Raw genomic sequence first — 22131 nt, forward strand, 5'->3', positions numbered from 1 at the left:
TAATAACGCTCCTCTCAACAATAAGACGAAAGCAAACCACACTTATTCTACTTACACTTCACCATAAAGACACCCTTCCAACTCCCATTGTTTTACCCCCTCGATATTTTTGGAGGGGATATCAAAAAAGATAATAAGACTATTTTCCCATTATCTATTCGCCCAGCTAAACATTAACTCTAAGTACACTTATCGTTGATAGTTTTACAGGCGCAAAAACGTGATTTCGAGTTTTGACCTCGCCAAGCGGCACCGCTCAGGGACTAGTTGAAGATCGTTTCATTGCGAGTTTATATCATCAGCGCCACTGCCACTGTTTTGTTTTGTATTTTTGAAGTCCTTTTTTTGTCCGGAGTATATTTTTACCTGCCTGGATACATCAAGAATTTCTGCGAAGTCCCTTTTATTGACCAAGGAGTTAATTCAGAGAACACTCTATTTGATGCGGACAAGTTCGGAGGAAGTGCATTTTTTATCCAAAGCAAATCTCGAAGTTTGACGAGCGACTGAGACAAATTTTCATCACTTCTGAAAAAGTTTCTTGATCAGAGTGAGGCGATGCCGCGATTCTCACGACTTTGGATCGATATAGGAGACTGAAGCGGACCAGTATTAATATCAAGCAGTTCCATTGTGATCTAATATCATCGACCGCCTTCACATTTTTACTGGAAAGACTGGACATTAACAATGAGCATAATTTACAATTATTCATGGACGCTTAACACCTAGAGGAAACCAACTGTATTCCACAGATCAAACAATTTACTTTCACTCCGCTCCGTCCATTTGTCATTTTGCAGAAAAGGCTGAATTCTATTCTTAACTTAACCAAGTTCTAATCAAGTGATATTCTTGTTGGTTACTCATTAAACAATCGACATTTGTCTGTTTAGTTTTTTCCGTTTCCTTGTGCTTATTGGTCAACATAATATCATTTTAGAAGACTTCGACCACACTGGTCTTTGCACAAACGAAACTTTCACATTTCAGTCCTGAAGTAGAATGAAAAACATGTTCAGTGTGCAAGGTATGGCTTTCGACAACTTCAAAGAACTTCAGAATCGGACAACCTCAAAAACTTGCTACCGATGGGGCAAGATGACAATCGCACTGGCCATCTCACTATTGTTGCTCCAATTTGCAGTTGCTTGCAACTCTACAACAGAATGTTGCCATGACAACGAACACGGAATACAAGAACCTGTTACCGTAGAAACGGAGGTTAATACGGGTACGTCAGATGCCCTTCTGGTGACGGAACGCTCTCGCTTTTTTAAAAGGCTGAATTTTACGCGGAGGATCACGTTCCCGAATTTTACCCAGTATGGCGAGGACCTGCCTCCCCTGGGTGACCCGGAGGATATAGCGGACTTGGCCAAGCAGAATGAGGGTCTCCCAGACGAATGCAGATCAGGTGAGGTGTTAACTTGTTTACTACACTGCGGTAACAGTGGTGTTAAAAACATCCCAGTTGGTGCAAAAGGCGAAGCATTTTATAACAATGCTAAATTAATGGTGCTGTTTCGACATCCATTGTTTATTTTTTTTCATATGCATGAAAATAATTGGTCCGAAGATGGATCCCTGAGGGACCCTGACAGAAATCTGCTATTGAGTTGAAAAGGTGTGTTACCGGGATGCAAAGTCGAAACGATCTTGAGGGAAAGAAAATTATCGTCAATGCTTTATTTATTATTATTGTTTTTTTTTTTTTGGGGGGGGGGGCATGTTTAACACAAAATATAGGGATCATAGTGAGATTAATCATGATAATGAATATATATACTCGTTAAAAACTAACTCCAAACACATTCATCAAAAGATTCATTAAAAATCAAACTGAATATATTCTTGTTTGGGATTCATCACATTTAACTGAAACTATAAGGCCCGTTTTCTGTAATTCGTTTTAATTTAGGATATGATCAGAGTGAGCCAAATGAGCCGAAAACATTGAGGGCCGAGTGAATCGTATTGAACTAAATGTTTATTAAAAAAAGACGCGATGGAGAAATGGTAACAAGCAATAATGTTGTTCTTTTTTTTAAACGAAAATCTTATTTCATTTTATATTAAACCACTCTTTTGGAACTCATTACCTAATTCTGTTATATTATCTAAATCTCTAAATGAGTTTAAAAGTGCATGTCTCCTAAACAAAACACTTCTAAACACGGCTTTCCATTTGTTGTAATGACTCGTTTTCACCCCTCTCTCTCTATTTCTTGGACTTATTTGTAATTATGTAATGATTATACTGTTATTGTTCAAATTAATGATAATGAAAATGGGGCCAATTTATACAAGCAGTTGTACTTTCTTTGATCCCTTCACGTGTAATATATCTCCGTAATGTCAATGATTTGTATATGTGTATATTTTGTAAATGGAAATAAATTTGAATTGAATTGAATAATTTTCTGAAGCATGTCATTTAAGGTAATAAATCAGACATTCACTAATTGAGATTTGTGTCACAATTTGACATGATATAGTCTAACCACAATCTTAAACCAACGTTTGAATAAAATTAAACTCCGAATACGGGCACTGGAATTTTAGAATACAGCTTATTTAACATATAAATAGGATCAGATTTGCCACTTCGTAATTAATGATAACTCGGCATAAAAGGCGGACATGTCTTGCGAATTACCTTCATTCTTTAAAGGGGAATCCAGCCTTGGCCATAAAATGTTGTGTTGGGAAGGAGAAAAATAAATTAAACAGAATGGTGAAAGTTTGAAAGAAATTGGACAAGCAATAAGAAAGTTATAGCTGCTTTGAAATTGAGATCACTAATACTATGTAGATTTCAAATTGGCAACTGGGTAAGTAAATTATGACAAGAGGCAAGGACAACTTTCCCATAGGCCATGTACTTTATTATCAGGGATTTGTGGTTTTCTCCTAAGTACCCATTCCCCTGGGGCAGTAATCTAAATATAACCCATGTAGTATATCGTTTTATGTCCTCATGAAAGAAAAATATAATTTGAAATAAAACTTTTGGGAAAAATGACATTTTAGCCATAATATGTATTGGAGTACATTGAAGAGTAGTCCTTGCCTTACATCACTATGACATCCCATATGCGGCCAATTTGAAGTCTCCATGGGTATAGTGATTACCAATATTTACAACTTTTAAAAATTCATATCTTTCTTTTTGTTTGTCCAATATTGTTCAAACTTTCACTTATCATCTTGTCTGATTTTTCTTTTCCTTATAAAAACAAGTTTTTATTTGGGTTGGATTCCCCTTTAAAAGATAGGCCTACACCTGACATTGTCTTTAACGTACATCGCGAGTTAAAGACCTACCTTTATCGAGTTAATCTGTTTGATTGTTGAGTTAAAGTATTAGTTGGGCCTAAATTTAGCTTATTAATAGTTTTAATTGATGCTAATCAGGCCACCTTGACATATTTTGACTGCGGGGGCCCATATTCAAAGAAATGGGAGAGGGAGAGAGAGATGACAGGAAAGAGGGAAAGAGAGAGAGGGGGGGGGGGATGTTGGGGGTGCAGTGGTATTAAAATAAACAATGATCTATTACTAGTAATATTCTGTTAATCGTGTTTTAGTATATTCATGCCTTCAGATTACAATCACATGTCAGTATTATTTACGTTTACCTTATTGTAGAATCTATATCGTCATAAACAGATATCTTTATTACACCGATCACTAATAAAAAATAATGTTACGAAATGAATTGAAATGACGTTTTTCATGGAATTGCATAATTGCGTACCGAAGAAAATTTGTCAACAACCAAAGCGAGTGAGCCAATATAATTTTTTTTCTTAAGTTATTAATTAGTTCTGTCATAGATTTACTATTGAAAATCAGTTCAGCTGATTATTTGATTTCATATTTCTATGGAGGGAAGGGTGGGAGAATTCATGACCCGTATTCTGAAGTAAGGCTTAACTTAAGACCACGGTCTAACTCTGTGTTATAATCATAGGGAGCCAAACATTAAAAAATTCTAGTTATATTGTACATTTATTATGTTTACTGTTTACCCGGACATTATGAACAATTTGGATGTCACCGATATGAGCTAATTAATTGAATGTGTACTGCTAGTGATTTGTGCCACAATTGGCTCTCCATAGTTAAGCTACATTTTTTTAAAATTCAAACCTGAGTTCAGAATACGATTTTGCAGGATGTTTGATAGGAGGGGGGGGGGGGGGGTGATGACAGAACGACCTAAATGAGACGCACGACTTATACCTCTCATTCTTATACTCTTCTTGCTTCGTTCTCCCCTTATTCCTTCCTATTTTCTTGTTTTTCTCCTCTTTTTTTCTTCTCCCCTCCGTCTTGAAAAATCATAAAGGGCGGTCGCCCCTACCCCCCTCCTGTGGAATGGAGCCTCCCTAGCTCCTGAAGGCGCTATATAGTGATTGATCTTTAGAGATATATGCCAACCAGAAGCGTAATGAGCCAAATATTTGAGGGTACCAGACATGACAGGCAAACTAAAAAAAAAAAAATACTGACATTTTCAATAAAAAATGAAATTTTGTGACAATCCTCGACATAACATTCGAAATAATATTTTATGATATCATATTTCATCGCTTTCCCTTGCCCTTTCTTTCTCTTTTTTTCTCTCTTTTTCTTTTTCTCTTGGTCGCGATTTTTGTTTGGGATCCATCTCCCCCAAGTGCCCCCATCTATACGCTTGTGATACACGCTAATGGTACTAACAATATTTAATTGATGGATATTCAGTGAGAAAATCTAATGATCAAGGAAGCAATTTCGAAAAAAAGGGAATTGAGGAAGGCTTAAGCCTCAACCCTTCGCCAATATGATATACATGTATAATATCCTTTACATGTATTTTCAAAAATTTCTGGTCATTCCAGGAGTTATGTTGTTTACACTACTATATTTACAGAGATTCTGAAAGAAAAGAAACTCTTATTATTGCTTTATCGAATTCGGGGCAAATGCTGAATTAAGCCGACTAATAAAAATAGGCTTCTTGATAAATGGCATAACCGGACGCTATAAAGAATGTTGGATGTGTGGCTGAAATTAGATAAAAATCCATATGCCAATTTGACGACCAATCGAGACTTTGATTCTGAAGCTTCTAAACAAACTATCAAGCAATACTTCTTTGTTCGACCAAAATAGAAACATGCTTTATTTTTAGCCGCCCGATCGAGATAGTGACAATATTCCATGAAGCGAGTAAACAAAAGATTAGATGAGAGGCAAGGTAAAGATGAAGTAAAAAAGAAAAGAAGCACATCATAGAATGTAGGTCATTACGTATCAACATGTACTAATAGTGAGCTTGCAATAAAAATGAGCGTTCAGAATAATGAGCACATGGATATCGATATGGTTGGCTGAATGAACAGTATGAGCATTTACTAAGATAGTGACAATTATATCGAATGAATCCCCCCCAAAAAACAAAATGGAAATTATCTTACAATTGAACCCCAGAAGACTTTGATAACAACAATAAAAAGTTATCGCCACTCATGGAGAACACCCCCCTTAGAAACGTTTTGGCAAACTAAAAGAAGAACTGAAAATAAACGAACAACTCCCCTGGACCCACTACGGCGTTTAAGACAGTATTTCTGATGCACATTATACATTATTGTTTTTCTGTTTTTTCTTCTCTTTTTCTTGTCATTTTTTCTACGTCTCTTCCATGATCAATGTCTGCACTGGCAATAATGGATTTTGCAGCTTTGTTCATGATACGTTTATCATTTACAAAGGAAATATTTCACTATAACTGATAACTGTTATTATGGTTGTACATAATTTCTTTTTTAGTTATCATCATCACCACCAAGATCATCACCATCATCATCACCATTACCACCACCACCACCATCATCTTCATCATTAACATCACCACCATCAGCATTATCATCATCATCATCATCATCACCACCAACACCACAATCATCATCGTCGTCGTCATCATCATCATCATCATCATCATCATCTTCATTATCACCATCATCATGTTTTCTTCTTCATGATCATCATTATCATCATCAACAATAACATCATTATCGTTGTCGTGGACTGTTCGAATCCTTGGCAAAACGTCATTGTACACATCGTGACTCTCCAATAAATGGGATGACGGAAGAAAAAAAAGGTGCTTATAATTTCGGCATTTGATCCTTGAGGTGTGGTTGATCCCCCCCCCCGTTGGGTTAAATAAAGTGCAAAATTCGCATCTCTAAAGCAACAAGAGGTACGGGGTTCTTAAAAACTAAATTAATAACTATGAAGTTATCATCATCATTCACTTTATAATTTTTTTTTACAGATCTGTGCCCGAGACAGAATATAACAGACCTCAAGGGCACCTTCGAGTGGGACTACACCCCTGCGGGAGAGTACGCCTTCTTACCATGCCCCAACGGGGGTTGGTTGGAGGAATACTTCCCCACCGCCCCTCCCATGATGGTGGCCTACCGCCCCTGCTACCCTCCCACGGAGAGGAAGGGGCTGAGGCAACTCTTCTACGAGGGGGCTTTCTGGGGCGAGCCGGTGACTGAGATCTGCCGCTGGAGTTCGGAGACAACGTGGATGCTGGAAGACATCCTGAAGGCCATCCGAGAGGAAATCTTGGACATGGTAACCCACTGCCTCCATAAATCTGAGGAGTATAATAAGAAAGGATTGTCTGATGTTTTATCCGACAGTCTCTTTTAATCGTATAGTTACCATGGTAACAATGCTTTCTTATCCAATCGAAAGCAAAGCTTTTTGGACGACAAATGCATGTGAAGCACCCTCCTAGTGGTTTTACATTATTTTGCCTGAGGAAAAAAAACAGACCCCCAGTAATTCTACATATCTACAAGTCATGTGATAATTTGATGAATGGGGGGGGGGGGGGGTGGTTGTAGGTTTAAATCTGTTTTCTTCTACAGATGGGATGGGGATAGGGCGATGTATCTCTTGTCGTCTGATACCAGCTGAATAGGGGAAGGGTGTGGTTTTGCGAAATAAAATAGGTCGGCCTTGTATTGTCAGCTGAGGAATTACATGATATGATGATGCAAAACGGGGTTATATTTAAGATGAGGTAATCCATCATTTTAATGGCTAATCGTTATCTTAATTCTTATACCATAAGTTACGATATCAAACATCTTGTACAAGCTTTGTGTATGTTGATCATTAACTTTTTGTTTTATCATTTATTTATTTATTCATTCGTTCATTTAATTATTTGTTCATTAATTAATTTGTTTATTTATGTATTTATTGGGGGTCCTTTCCCGGGTGTACTTTATTGCTTAACGATAGTTAACAGAAGCGAACGACTGAGACAATCAAGGCAAATTATAATCCCATGTATCCATAAAAAACACTTTTACAGTCATATATACACCAAATGATGTTTCAACCTCTTTAGATCGACAACACACCAAGCAACAACTACAACAGCAACAACGTCACCCGCGTCGTCTACCACCTCCACGAGGCCAGTCTCTTGCTCAACTCCGTCCCCTCCCATTACCTCACCGAGGTCGACGTCCTCTTCGTGGCATCGATGATCGACACGTCCATCAGCGCCGGCGTCGAGGGACTCTACGCGGTTACCTCTGAGCTCGGTCAGGAGGTGGTCAAGCTCGCGGACCGGATGCTGGACCTTGATATTTGGACTTTACTCAAGGCCCATACTTCTTGTCTCAGGTATGCCTGACATGGAGCCGTTATTGACCTTCTAATGCGACTGTCACATCACCAACGAAACCGACCGAAGTGGTTTTCATTGGTAATTGCGTATTTTCGTAATCACTCCACAGACACTTTCTACAACGCACCATGGACTGCTCAGAGGTTTTTGTCGGAGGTCTGTGGACCGGGACAGCAGATCGTCCGAAAATTCGGACTGGACGAAAAGTTGCAAATATATCGATTGTCTAGAGCTATTTAGACGACACTACTGTTTTGATTAAGCAATTTTCGACAAAGACTGTTTTGTAATTGAATGGCTTTTGACAATAGATGATCTGTGTTATAGAAAGCGTTTGAATAGTGATTGCGAAAATTTTCTAATAACGGAATAGATTCGGTCGGTCAAGAGTCGGTTTCGAAGCCCAAACAAATATATGCCGAGCTTTCCTTTTCAGATCCAGTTTCCGGTAATGTCTGGAATAATAGTTCTCTATAATTTTACCCCTTGTTGCACATTTCAAAAGACATTCGAATGGCGTGCAGCACATTCCCACTCTGCTGAATTCATTACATCCCATACATTAATTCCACACCATTTTAAAGAACGCTTATCGTCTACATAATTTATTCTTAACATTTCCCAAGTTGTTACGAAATCAAGCACAACATGATTATGAACCCTTTATTTGTTTTTAAATCCTATAGCCTTATTACTATCATCGACAAAGACGTTATTCGAGATCAAACGAGTACATTTCTGGTTTTGTCCCTGGTATTTGTGAATTTTGCAGCCAATAATAGAAACCTAACCGCAAACTATCATTTAATCATCTTTTCAGAGTAATGCTCTTGCATCAGATTGTCCAAACAGTTCTTTGCGGTCAATGCTCGAAAAGGATTGATTAGAAGATGCCTTGTAATAATTGGTATTTTGATCCTTTTGCGCTTCTCGGCAATACTAATATTTTTATCTTTGTCAAGTCATAAGGGATGAAAGAAACTCCCTTCGTGGCCAATTTACTGATCGGATTAAGAGATCTTTGCGATTCTATATTTGTGTCTCAAAGTCACTGTGTCAATAGTCACACAAGTTTGTGTACATCACGTCACGTTTCTTTCTTTACTCATTTGGTTGCCGTAGAGTCTTTCTCGTTGATTAAAGTCATTAATGATTTGTTGATTTTAATTTCTTTAATTTCAAAGAGAACTAGAATATAGTGCACATTTTGTAAGCCAGTATACGGGCTAAAACCAACGTGGTTTGCCAAAAGAAAAAGAAGAAAATGACCTTCTAAATTGAGAAAAAGCCTTAAGCATGGTGGGGTTGGTACTTTTTATCATTCGAGAGTTCTCAATGTTAGCGTTTGTTTGATAATAAATCGTCGTTTAAGTGTCATATTTTTAATCATGAAACTAACGCTGTAAATTTCATAGTTATCACATTTGATTATAGAGTACCAAAATTTGGCTGGTCACCATTCACATGCAGTCGATCTAAATTTATTTTAAATCCTTGGAATTAAGAGTGTTCATAAATTGCAAATATGTATGGGGTGGGGGGTAATGTCCTTGAAATCGCCTTAGGAATGTATATTCCTTTTACGATTCATGATTTATAAATTATAATTCTTTGTATTATCTACATAGGCCTACCTAGTACTGCTGATTTCCCGAGAAAAATGTTCCTTTCGCTATTTATGATTTTAACACTTTTTAAATAATAATAAAATCAATTTAATCCCCACATACCTAGTATTGCAGATAATCTCGAAATCTACACCGAGCACGTCATCATGGGTATATTCGGCGACAAACTGACGCACTACGGTCGCAATCTCTACATCGAAGTCGAACAGACGACGCCGGAGTACGTGGATCATCTGCCGAATAGATGGGTAGTTGTACCCGAAAATGAGGGAAACTCGGCACCGGAACCGGTCGTATCGATCGAGTTTCAGTGGGGTAAAATTGCAGGTGAGATACTCATGGTGGAGATGGAGGGACATTTTGTTTGATTGTTGCACAATGAATTCTAAATACGACCCATGTTTTGTTTGATATCGATAATACAAACAAAAATTTGTATGACAGCTATATCATTCTTGTCTACCACGATTTCATAAAATTTTCATCAGTCATTATATTGTGTTTTTTTTGGTAAATCTATAAGTTATAAAACATGTTATAGACCATTATATGTTTTATGGAAAGTCACTCTAGAAGAAGAAAAAAAAAGAATAATAAAAAAAAGATTACAAAAAAGAAAGATATACGACTTGCTATGAAAATGATGACGGGGTTATATTATTCCGGGATATTATTGCTCACTCCCCGGCAATGAAAGTGTTTTTACGATCATGCAGGGTTTTTTTTTCGGAAAAGGCAGTATTCTTATCCATTTTTCATTCTGAATAGAATGAAAAATGTTGCTGTTTGCTTTTTTTAATTTCATATTCATTTAAGCAATATGTAGTTGTGTTTTTTTGTCATTAAGTTATCAAAATTCCACTTGGATTAAAAAAAATAATTTATTTACGGAAAAGTTTCAACATTTGATATCATAATGTGGAACCTGTTGCGAAAAGGGCAGCTCAAAAATGATTACACATTTTCGTCCAAATACGCGTTTTGATTGGTTAAAAATCAACTTTCGTTTTGAGCGCAACTCATGTGTAGTATTTTTCATGATATATACTTCATCATTCTCGATCATTCCTTTATGTTAGCGGTGAAACGTCGGAATCAGACGGATGGGAGATCGCATAAGATCCGGGATGGAGATCGGGACAGAAGGAGAAACCGGACTTTATTCGATGACCGGTTCGATCGGAGAGATCCGGGGGTATATGCAGTTCCTTCATACAAGCTCAGGGCTACAGCCATTGTTTATTACACAGGTATATTGTGTTCACCTAGCTTCTCCATTTGTATCTTAATCAAAATTCACTTTCACTCATGACAAGACCCACGGTATATCTTGGTTGTTTTTATGTTTTATTTTTAACGATGTTTTCTGTTGGCAATATTTTTTTTCTAACCTGCAACATCAAAATTTCATTCCAATCTGTCATACATTGAGGAGCCCACAATAAACCAGTTTCGCTTTCTAGTGGGGTCCTCCAGTTTCGCAATTTATAGATCATGCTGTCTTTTGTCTGTATTGAGTTTTTAACATCTATTTTGAATTGATTTAATGACCTGGCTATATTGTTTATGGCACTGACTGGTTATGATTGTATTAATTTGTTTTATATTTTGTTGAAAATCAAATAAGTGAAACGAGATGAAAAGAAAATGAAACGGTATAATGTGGCCGGAAACTTTGTTAGTAAACATCGCCATCCTTTTCCCGAGAGCAAAGAGAACGACTACTCCAAACTCATCCCCCTAACCCCCCCCCCACACACACACCGTAACTCTCAAATCAACACTTATTTTGTAATAAATGTAATGTTAGGTCTACATAAAGTCCTAGCTGAAATTTTCGATTAAAAGTATAATGTTGAAAACTACAATACAATGAGTTAACCCCTTAATACCCTGTTTGGGAAAGTGGGGGGGGGGGGGCAGCCCCCAACTCCCACATGTAGGTATATCACTCATGATAGTTCGCATTTCAATAGGGAATCAAAGTGCTTTTTTATAAACTCTACTGAAAAATAGTGCTCTTTTAATAGTTTGCGACAGATTTGTTGTTATGTGTAGAAATATTGATTAGATGATATTATAGACCAAATGAAAAATATGATATCATACGAGTGATGGTTATTACCGAATAGTTTACTCTTAAAATGTTTTGAACCCCTGCAGTCCAAAACAGTTCACTTGGATAGCTTAGCCCTATTCTATATAGAATACTTCCAAGGTTTTGACCAATGAACTTATTAAAAGACTAATGAGATAATTTTTGTTGACAAAATTACCCCTTTCTTTCCCCCAAAAGGCAAGTTCTTCGTGAGTGAGTTGTCTCAGATAGCCCCTGTCGATGATACTGTGCTCGTATACATCAAGGCTTACGCCGATGGCGTCCCCGTGGAAGAGATCACCGAACCGCTCTCAATCACTTTCTACCACACCAGCGATAGCCAGGTAATTGGACAGTCACACCAAGCAAACAGATTCCAAACCGGCCAATGGTCTGTCATTGGTAATAACGGAAAAGATTTGATCGTTCTGTGTCGGTTTCACCTGTGAGACTGTGGTATTAATGATTTAGGGGGAACTGAACAAATCAGTGTTTCCTTTCTCTCTTTCTTTCTTTCTTTCTTTCTTTCGTCCGTCCTTCCGTCCTTCCTTCCTTCCTTCCTTCCTTCCTTCCTTTCTAATTCCTTCCTTTCTTCCTTCCTTCCTCCCTTCCTTGCTTCCTTCCTTCTTTTTTTTCCCTTTTTTTTCTTTCCTTTTTGGAAGGGGGGGGGGGGGGGTAGGCCTTACTAGTTTTAGTTAGCTCATTATAGCAGTGAGTCGGTTGTTATCCTTTTGGATGATTCCGAAATAGAACAGATGTTTTATTCAGAAAGATTTAAACCTCGTCAGAGACGGCATTAAAAAAAGGGGGGCGGGGAATGAATTATTCAAGCAAGAAAAAGAAATAAGAGGATATGAAAGTTAGGAATCAAAGGAGAAAGAGATGGAGTGGCAATGTGTTGTCGTATCTTTGATCCATCCATTAGACCTATCCTACCATTCTTTTAGAATGATTTGATATTATTTTTTCTTAAGTATATACCTACTCGTGTCTCTAATTTCATTGTTATTTTTTCTTATATAGGCCTATATTCTCATGAATTGGAATGAAAACTCATTAATCTTTGTAAGTTTACGTGGTTATTTTAGTTAATGATTTGAATTTTTCCCAAAGCAGGATGACTTACCAGACTGGGCTGAATTTGCCTGCGGGTCAGCTCGGCTTCTTAGTTCAAGGGAACCCGTACCTGATCTCGTTCAGCATGGTAAGATTTTTTTTATAGGCCTATGTCTTTCTGTTCATGCTCAACAATTTTTTTAGGATGTTATTTGCTTATTTGAACTAATTTGTAGTGAATTTTTAGTCAAGTCATGGATGATTTATTTTGGGGCGGTATGAAGGAAGTAATGTTTTAGAGGTCACGGAGATCGCTTCGATACAAAATATGAGGCGAAATGCAATTTTCCATTTCGAATCACTATAAATCTACTCCTTAAGGAGTGTTTCCAATTGTGTCGTTTTTGTTCTTTCATCATAAAAAGAATACACATCCATATGAACATAAATGATTAACATTAACTACTCAAAATACACCTCGATAATACAGTGCGACTAGTCTTCTATCGTAGCTGGGGGGGGGGGGGCAATGGAGCAATGAATAAGGGAGATTTAGAAGAAAATTTACGATTAGGGATGAGGAGAACACACGTATTCATTTTGCTTTAATAACTTTTCTTACAATATTATGGAAATCCGCATTTTTTGGGGAAAATTATACTTATCTTCTGTTGACATTTACAATGGAGTACAAAGGTGTCTTATTCAAGAGTGTGGATAATTGGTATTCCGTGCATATTCTATAGATGACGAATTAGATCGCCACTGTCAGATGACGACAATTCCATCAAAATGAAAGCTTATAAAATAATATATGCAATATTTGTATAGCGTTTTGTGCAATTTTCCCAGGTGCTGAATTATCTGCATATTATTACCCAAGCTTTCTCCTGTTCAGGTGTTCGAGCAGTAACGGAAATCCTTGCACCCTGACTAGAGGTGCACAAATGAGCATAATTGCACTCATTAGCACCCCTTGGGGTGCTGCTATTGTACCAACCCCTTGGGTTCAAATTTCAATGAGGACCCATCGGTAGACCAGCAGCACCATGATTGATGCTGCTGAGTAGGGCCATCCTCCCGTTTTCATATATCAATTCACATGTTTCATTCTATATGTATTGTTATTTGTTTTTAATGGAAATAAATTCAATTAAATTCAATTCAACTCCTATTTATCAGTGCGTACGTCTGAGTCCCGTCACACAAAAGTTAGTGATTGATCGTTCGCCCGATTTTTACGATCAATTCTATGCCCTACATTATAAAGATTAAAGTCAATGAAATCAATCATAAACTAATAACCAAGAAACGTGCGGAGAGTAACACCTTGCGAAACTTGAACCAAGAACCTTGTGGTTCAAAGTCCTGAGTCTTACCCACTTTGCCACATCACCTGAAATATATATATAGATATGAAAGAATTAAATGTAACGAGAAATTATTTCTTTGATTCTCATATTTGTAATCATTTAATACAAAATGATTCTAGGTGGTTTGATTTGGTTGAAGATTCATTTCATTCTATTCATTCCAGGTAATTGTTCTGATTACCAGTCCTTTCCGTTTTCTTTTAACAGTTGAGCTCGAGTGGGATTCGTCCCATTGCACGATGAATTTCACGAACGAGAACTACACCATCTGTATGTGCACTATCTTAGATATCATTGGGTTGATTAAAGATGAGCTGCCGACACAAGAACCGGTACGTGTATTAATGGGAAAATATCTTCGCTTTCGTCGTAGTCGTTTTCATCATCTTACTGATCAGGATCATAATCATATCCATCTATACGGTATCGTCATCATGACCACTATTAACTTTATGATACATATCACTATCACCAGCCGCTGCGACATCGTTATCTTTATCTATACCATCATTATCATCATCATCGTCATCAACGTTATCATAATCATCATCATAGCCATCATCATCATCATCGCCATCAACGTAATCATCATCGTCATAATCATTATCGTTATCATCGTCATCATCATCATCGTCATAATCATCATTATCATCATCGTTATCATTATCGTCACCATCGTCATTATCAGTAACATCATCATTATCATCATCGTCATTATTATCATTATCGTCATCGTTATCATACTCGTCATTATCATCAACATCATCATCATCATCATCGTCATCATTGTCATCAACATAATTATCATCATCATCATCATCACCATCAACTTCAACATCATCATCATCACCATCATCATCGTCATCATCATCATTGTCATTATCGTCACCGTCGTCATTCTATTCTTTGTCATCATTGCATCGTCGCTATCATCCTTAATTGATAACAATATCACTAATCTTCATCATCGTCGTCGTCATCATCGCCGGTATGTGTATTGATGTGAAAATATCTTCGGTTTAGTCGTAGTCGTTTTCATCATCTTACTGATCAGGATCATAATCATAACCATCTATACGGTATCGTCATCATGACCACTAATACCTTTATGGTACATATCATTATTATTAAGGACTTCGTGATCTTTCTCATCATCATCATCATCATCGTTATCATCATCATCATCATTATAGTCATAATCAGCATCATCATCGTCATCATTGTCATCATAATAATTATCATCATCACCATCAGCTTCAACTTCAAGATCAGCATCATCATCACCATCATCATCATCATCATCATCACCATCATCATCATCATCATTCATCATCATCGTCGCCATCATCATCATCACCATCATCATCACCATCATCACCATCATCATCATTGTCATCATCGTCATCATTGTCATCATCGTCACCGTCATTCTATTCTTTGTCATCATTGCATCGTCGCTATCATCCTTAATTGATATCAATATCACTAATCTTCATCATCGTCGTCGTCATCACCGCCGCCACCACAACCACCACCACCACTGTGCACCATTACAATCACCGTCACTCCCATTGTTGACTTTGATTAGCATATTCTAATCGGTTACCCTGATTATTATTTTTTTTAGAAGAGCATAAAAAGATTCCCTTTTGATATGATAGAAAAGAATCAATTCAATATGTTCAAATCCTTTTCTGTTATTTTCAGACCACACCTGAAACAGCACCGGGACCGCTTGAATTTATTGTAAGTTGACGCCCATATTCTAAGAACACACTTTGAGACTTGAAACAAATGAATAATTAAAACTATAGAATCTTGAAAATCATCATTTTCACTGCCTTAATGAAGTGTTATCGTCATAACGATATGTATTGAAGAATACTTAAAAATTATGATAGTAGTAGGGATAATTACAATAATAATAATAATAATGATAATAATAATAATGATATAATGATAATAATATCCTTACTGTCCTTAATTGTATGAGACTAAATCCAGATTTTCTATAATAGGACCATACATCAGAGTGTTGATTCAAATAAAGCCTTATTTATGTCTGAATTTGCCCATTTCATTTCATATCTTATATTTCTCTCAGGGGATTCCAAACTCGCTCGGTCTGACAATAACAAGCTACATTGGTTATAGTATATCAATCATAAGTCTACTACTCACTATCCTGACCTATGCGATCTTTCCGTAAGTTTGACATAACAGTTTTTATCTTTTTTTTCTAATTCGAGAAAATGGAGAGAGAATATTTACCCCTCTCCGTTTGTGGTTTCAGTTTTGGCCCATAACGAAATAGGTTTCAAGATCAAGCTTTCGGTAATCTGTTGAGTTTGGCCATTGTTTTGGGGGACAATATTCACAAAAACTTCGGTTACTTTGACAATCCTTAAGAAGAGTAAACAATTTTGTAGATCAAGTTACTAAAACACCATGTCAACATCTTCATAAGATAACTGTCATTTCGTTTCGTTGGCGGCGACCTGAGGGGGTGGACAGGCGCGGCGTGCCCCCCCCCCCCGATTTTAGAATTTTGCACAAAAACTTATTTGAAAAGATCGTCTCGTCCCCCTAGATGCACACACACACACACACATACACCCTCACACAAAATAAACCTACGAAATCGCCACCTATTTCATGTATTTATTTATGATGTAAGGAAAGGGTAAAAAAGTTTCATTGTGTGATCTACTGACTATATTTATCTATTTATTTACTCGTTCCTCTATCCTGCTACTCGTTGATAACTTCCTTCCTCATATAATTAACTAATCAATCTTTCTGGGTTTGCATACGAACCTAGGAAGCTCCGTCGTGGTCGTCCGACCCTCATACACGTCAACCTCTGCGTGGCCATCCTGCTCCTCCTCGTCCTCCTCATCTCCTCCGTGGCCTTCTGCAGCAACGTCATCGGCTGCCGGGTCGCCAACATCTTCCGAATCTACACCATCCTCGTTTCGCTCATGTGGAACGGTGTCGAGGCTGTCCACATGTACATGACCCTTGTAAAGGTCTTCAATTCGCAAGCGTCTCACTTCGTTCTTAAGGCTGGCTTGGTAGCATGGGGTAAGTTTGGTGGTGGAGTTGGTGACGGTAGTAGTAGAAGTTTTTGTAGTAGTGGTAGCGGTAGGAGTAGTAGTAGTAGTATTAGAAGTGGTAGTAGTGGTAGTAGCAGTGTTAGCAGCAGCAGCAGCAGCAGTAGTAGTAGTAGTAGTAGTAGTAGTAGTAGTAGTAGTAGTGGTGGTCTACTTTCAAAGTCTTCGGACTTTGAAACAGAGGGCCGTGGGTTCGAATCCCAGCCATGGCGAAATTTCCTTCAGCAAGAAACTGATCCACAGTGTGCTGCACTCAACCCAGGTGAGGTAAATGGGTACCGGTAGGAAGTATTTCTTCAAAAAGCTGTGTGCGCTATATGAACGCCTAGCTTAGCCGGGTAATATAGGAGCGCCTTTAGCACCTAACAAGGTGGATATGCTCAATGTAAATACCCTAGGTTACCATTACTATTATTATTATTATTAGTAGTAGTAGTAGTAGTAATAGCAGTAGTAGTAGTAGCAGTAGTAGTAGTAGTAGTAGTAGTAGTAGTAGCAGCAGTAGTAGCAGTAGTAGTAAACGAAGTAGTATTAGTAGTAGTGGTAGGATATAGTAGTAGAATTCTTGTACAGGTCATCAACTTGAAAGCGACTCATTTTGTTCTCTATATAGGCAGGGGTGGCTGGTGGCTTGGCTTGAACAAGGGGCGAATAAGGGATTTGCTTTATAACAGGGACCAATTAAAAAACACGAACAAAATCATAAACGAAGGAGGTATATATCCCCGATTCCTCTGGGTCTGCCCCTAGTTTCATGCAGGGGATTAGTCAGCTGTGGAAATGCATAATCCATAATCTTGATCGAATTTGGGTTCCGCTAATCCCTAGTAAACTACTTTCAGGTTCCTAATTTGTATGGATATGGCTACAAAGTTCGTACTAATACTTAGTTAATACTAAATCTTAAGAAAATGTCTCGTCGCACTGAAGTAATAGTTATGGTAGTAGTAATGCAGTAGTATTATTTGTAGAAGTAGTACTAGTAGAAGTAGTAGCAGTAGAAGAAGTAGTGGTAGTGGTAGTAGTAGTAGTAGTAGTAGTAGTAGTAGTAGTAGTAGTAGTAGTAGAGAGTATACTAATTTGTAAATCAAGTTACTAAAACACTATGTCAACATCTTCATCATCTTCATAAGATAACTGTATTAATAGTAGAAATTGTCCTTATGGTAAAATATTCTAAACATATCCGCCATAAAACTCTCTTACAATGGAATATATATTTTTAATTCTATTTAACGCTAAAGGGACGCTGTAACAAAGCAATCGCTGTAGTCATAACTTGATGCTACGAACATGTTAAATATCAACGATGCTAAGTTCTCCTCATTGTCTCATTATTTCAAATGCTTTTCTTTAATCTTCAGGTTTACCCCTGTTTGTAGTGCTCGTTGCTGCTGCAGTTAATACTGAGATTTACGACGGGGTTATGATCAACTGTACATTCAGGTATATATTAATAAAGAAATATATATATGAGCAATCATTAAGGCCTATTGACCCAGACACGTTGCCGTGGATTAATGGGAATCGTTGCGACTTTGATCAGACTTTCCCAATTGTAAATGTGAAGAGTTGCAGTTTATCTCTTTTTCATTTTTATTATTGTTATATTTTAAAAGGCTTGTTGATTTCAACTAGGTCGATGGGGATATTTTACATCGAAATCAGGGGCCCGTTTCATAAAAGGTTACAACTGTTCTGACTTTGCCATTATTGTAACTACCATGATAACCTTGATTTTGATTGGCTGCTGAGCCCTGTTACCATGTCAAGGCTACAACAGTTGTAACTCTTTATGAAATGGGCCCCAGATAAGTTCTTTGTGAGTAATGTTGCCATGGTAATGAAGGAGGTGGAATTTCGAGTAGACATAATTATCATGTAACCCTAAGTTTCTCAAGAAACCGAATCTAGTCCTCAGCGTAGTTTCGCATGACAGTTTTCAGATTCTCCCAAAGAAAAACTATTGATTATATACCATTCATCATAATTCAGTTTCAGTTTCAGTTTATTTATTCAACCAATCATAAAAACAAAGAAAAATACAATGTAAAACAATTAAATGAAATGTTTGGACCCCTATAAGAAGCAGTGCTTGTGAATTGGGGCCCAACATATATACAACACATTAAAATTGATACAATACAATACATAATATACAAAAGGGGCGGTAGAAGAAAAAAAGGAAGATAAACAAATTGGCTGGCCATCATTCAACACTCTCTCACACACACACACACACCCACACCGAACACACCATACAAACATATATCCTAATCATCTGAAAGCAGATCATGCAGAAAGAAAAGTGAGAAAGTGAGGTAGTGAAAGCTAGAAAGAGAAAAATGAAAGTTGAGTTTCATTTTCTAGATAGGCTGCAGTAATCCTGTGAAGATTACTTTAGAATGAGGAAATATTAGCAAGTGCATATTTTGGTTTCCCTTTCTCCTCTTTTGTACTTTATGGACGTTTATTTTTTCAAAGTTTGTTCGTTCTTACGTTACCTCTCACGCTACTCGTTTCGACGTTACTCATTCTGACGTTATTCATTTTGACGTTACTCGTTTTGACGATTCTCGTTTCGCCGTTGCTCGTTTGGACATTATTCATTTTGACGTTATTCGCTTTGACGATTCTCGCTTCGACGTTACTCGTTTTGACCTCTGACCTGTACCATCATCATATTTGTTTATCTTTAACAGTTGTCGTTTGAGTACCGCTGCCTTCTACTGCTTGTTCCTCACGCCAATGCTCATCATCGTCCTCTTCAACAGCATCGTGTTCGGGCTCGTCCTCCGTGTCATCAGAAAAATATATAAAACTGGTAAGCAATGACCACGGTCTAAACTGCGGACAGGGAAGGAAAGGGCGAGAGGGTTTCTATCCACTAGATTTCCTTATAGCAGATGGTCTAGTTGTCAGATCGTAGACACCATCATAGCTGTTTATGATACCTCCCTTAGGAACTCGGCAGGACAGCGTCTTGCTAGATTAAGCAATCGTAACGGCTGACCTTATAGACGACATATATTACTATCTGGTCTTTTTTTAATCTAAGTGGAGACAGTGGCAGAGTGGGGATTCGAACTCACAACCTTGCGATTGTGAGTCCAATGCTCTAACCTCTTGACCACACGACCTGGCTTGGTCAGGTCTGCTATCAATTTAGTCTAATTCTCAGATTGTAGGCCTACACACGATCATGGCTAAAACCACTTGGTATGCAATCAGTTTGGTCCAACGATAATCATTACTTGGTCTAATACTCATTTGGGCTAACTGCCATTAAGTCTAATGCCCGTATAATCTATGTAATGTCCAATTTGTCTTACTATTTACCATTGCCACATACATATGGTTTATAAACGTTTCATGTAATCATGTAGTATATGTGGCATTAGACCAACTGGATATTGCATGAAAGGTGTATAGCCTAACTGGAAACTGGAGAAAATTATAATGGGCTAAGTGGCAATAGGTGAAAATGCTAAGTAGACGAATGTGTTGTAGCCGAGCAGGGAACAGTCCTTTCAGTATGTGACCAAACGGAAAGGAGACATGGGTGTGACCAAATGAATAGTGTGTATAGGTCACATCGGAGTTTACAGATAGTGGATCTGGAAGGAAAAAAAATTTAAAGGAAAGGATGCGTTAATCTGCTTCTTATTTTGTCTATGAATACGATTTTTAAATATGAATCTTTCTTTCAACTCATTTTCTTCTACAGATGGTAAGAAGACACTATTGAATCAGCTCAAAGGTGCCGTTGCCCTTCTAGCTCTTCTGGGTATCTCATGGATCTTCGGCGCGGCTGCTGCGGTCAACTTCCAAATCGTCCCGTCAGGATACGAACCCCAAGCTACTGCCAATACCTTTCAGGTTAGTTGGTGTTATTGTGTAACCATGGGCGGAAATCCCAGGGGGACGCGCCCCCTAGCTATAATAGTAGGGGGACACAATAATACCAAATGTCCCCCTACTACTTTTTGGTCTTTTATGATGGAAAGAAAGTAATACATCATTGAAATCGAAATCAGACATGTATTTTGGACGAGATGACCTTACTTATTGGGGATGATAATAATAATAGACAATTTCTATAAAGCGCTTTTTCCAGAATGGCCCAAAGCGCGTTTCAGTATATTATTACCCCGGTCATTGGATACATTTCAATCAAGCACGAAAAGTGCACAATTTCCACTCCCTTGGAAGCATTCCTTGCATTCGTCGCAGCCACATTATGGCGCTAGCAAAATCAAACATACAATACCTTTCGCATCCTACCGGGAACCCATTTAGCACCTGGGTCGAGAGTGGCAACGTGTGGATCAACGCCTTGCCAAAGGACGCTAGACCGCGGTGGGATTCGAACACACGACCCTCTGTTTATAAGGCGAGAGTCAATCCACTACACCACGGCTCTTTCACCTTTTTTCCCCCCGCCCCTGTTCCCCCTATCTTCGGGGAGAGATTTCCGCCCTTGTGTGGAACATAAATATTGCCCCCTCTCTCGATCATTCATTTACTTATGATCTCATTGAGATAACAACAATTAAGATAACAATAACAACAAAGACAGCCGTTTCCACCAAATTCATTACCGATTTTGTTTTCGTTTCCAGGCTCTCTTTGCAATCAGCGTTGCTTTCCAGGGCTTCTTTATTTTCATCTTCCATTGTGCGAGGTTCTCGGATGTCAGGCACCAATGGAAAACGAGTCTAACTCCGAAAAGATTCAGAAGACAGAAGCGGAAATCGAGTTGCATTCCAACTGTTTCTACCGGGTCGGGGATTGACGGTTTGCAGGACACACGGTTATAACATGAACCGCGGATATAGCAGGAATAGTATATATATCAACAAGGAATGCGGTGTCCTACGGATGCGATAAGCTCAGGATACGATATGTACATGTGGTAGCCTCTGGATTGATCCGGTTATCTCGAGATGCGGTAACCTCAGGATGCGGTAAATTCGAGACGTGGTAGTCGGTACCTCCTGAATGGAGTAACCTCAGGCTGCGGTAACATCGGGATGCGGTACCCGCTGGACGGAGTAACCTCTAGCTGCGGTAACATTATAAGATGCGGTAACATTGAGATGCGGTAATGACAGGATGCAGTAATATGCGGCAAATCGCGGACTCGGTC

The 22131-nt window shown here is 38.1% G+C and overlaps 1 protein-coding gene across 1 annotated transcript; it reads left to right on the plus strand.

Moving 5' to 3' along the window:
• Positions 1 to 252: 252 nt before the first annotated feature.
• LOC121426783 lies at positions 253 to 22131 on the plus strand. The gene is made up of 15 exons (XM_041623182.1): positions 253 to 1417; positions 6332 to 6642; positions 7430 to 7710; positions 9449 to 9669; positions 10422 to 10592; positions 11639 to 11784; positions 12557 to 12644; positions 14077 to 14201; positions 15577 to 15615; positions 15974 to 16074; positions 16691 to 16953; positions 18347 to 18428; positions 19685 to 19806; positions 20710 to 20861; positions 21605 to 22131. Exons 1-15 carry the CDS (start codon positions 1006 to 1008, stop codon positions 21800 to 21802), a joined length of 2712 nt encoding a protein of 903 aa, XP_041479116.1. The 5' UTR covers positions 253 to 1005; the 3' UTR covers positions 21803 to 22131.

The sequence above is a fragment of the Lytechinus variegatus genome, chromosome 13 (genome assembly GCF_018143015.1).
Source record: "Lytechinus variegatus isolate NC3 chromosome 13, Lvar_3.0, whole genome shotgun sequence".
Lineage (NCBI taxonomy): Eukaryota > Metazoa > Echinodermata > Echinoidea > Temnopleuroida > Toxopneustidae > Lytechinus > Lytechinus variegatus.

Excerpts from the sequence above, each read along its gene's own strand:
- LOC121426783 (XM_041623182.1), top strand. The coding sequence starts at position 1,006 with ATGAAAAACATGTTCAGTGTGCAAGGTATGGCTTTCGACAACTTCAAA. Across the intron at positions 1,418-6,331 it reads CCCAGACGAATGCAGATCAG|ATCTGTGCCCGAGACAGAAT; the intron begins GTGAGGTGTTAA and ends TTTTTTTTACAG. Across the intron at positions 9,670-10,421 it reads TCAGTGGGGTAAAATTGCAG|CGGTGAAACGTCGGAATCAG; the intron begins GTGAGATACTCA and ends CCTTTATGTTAG.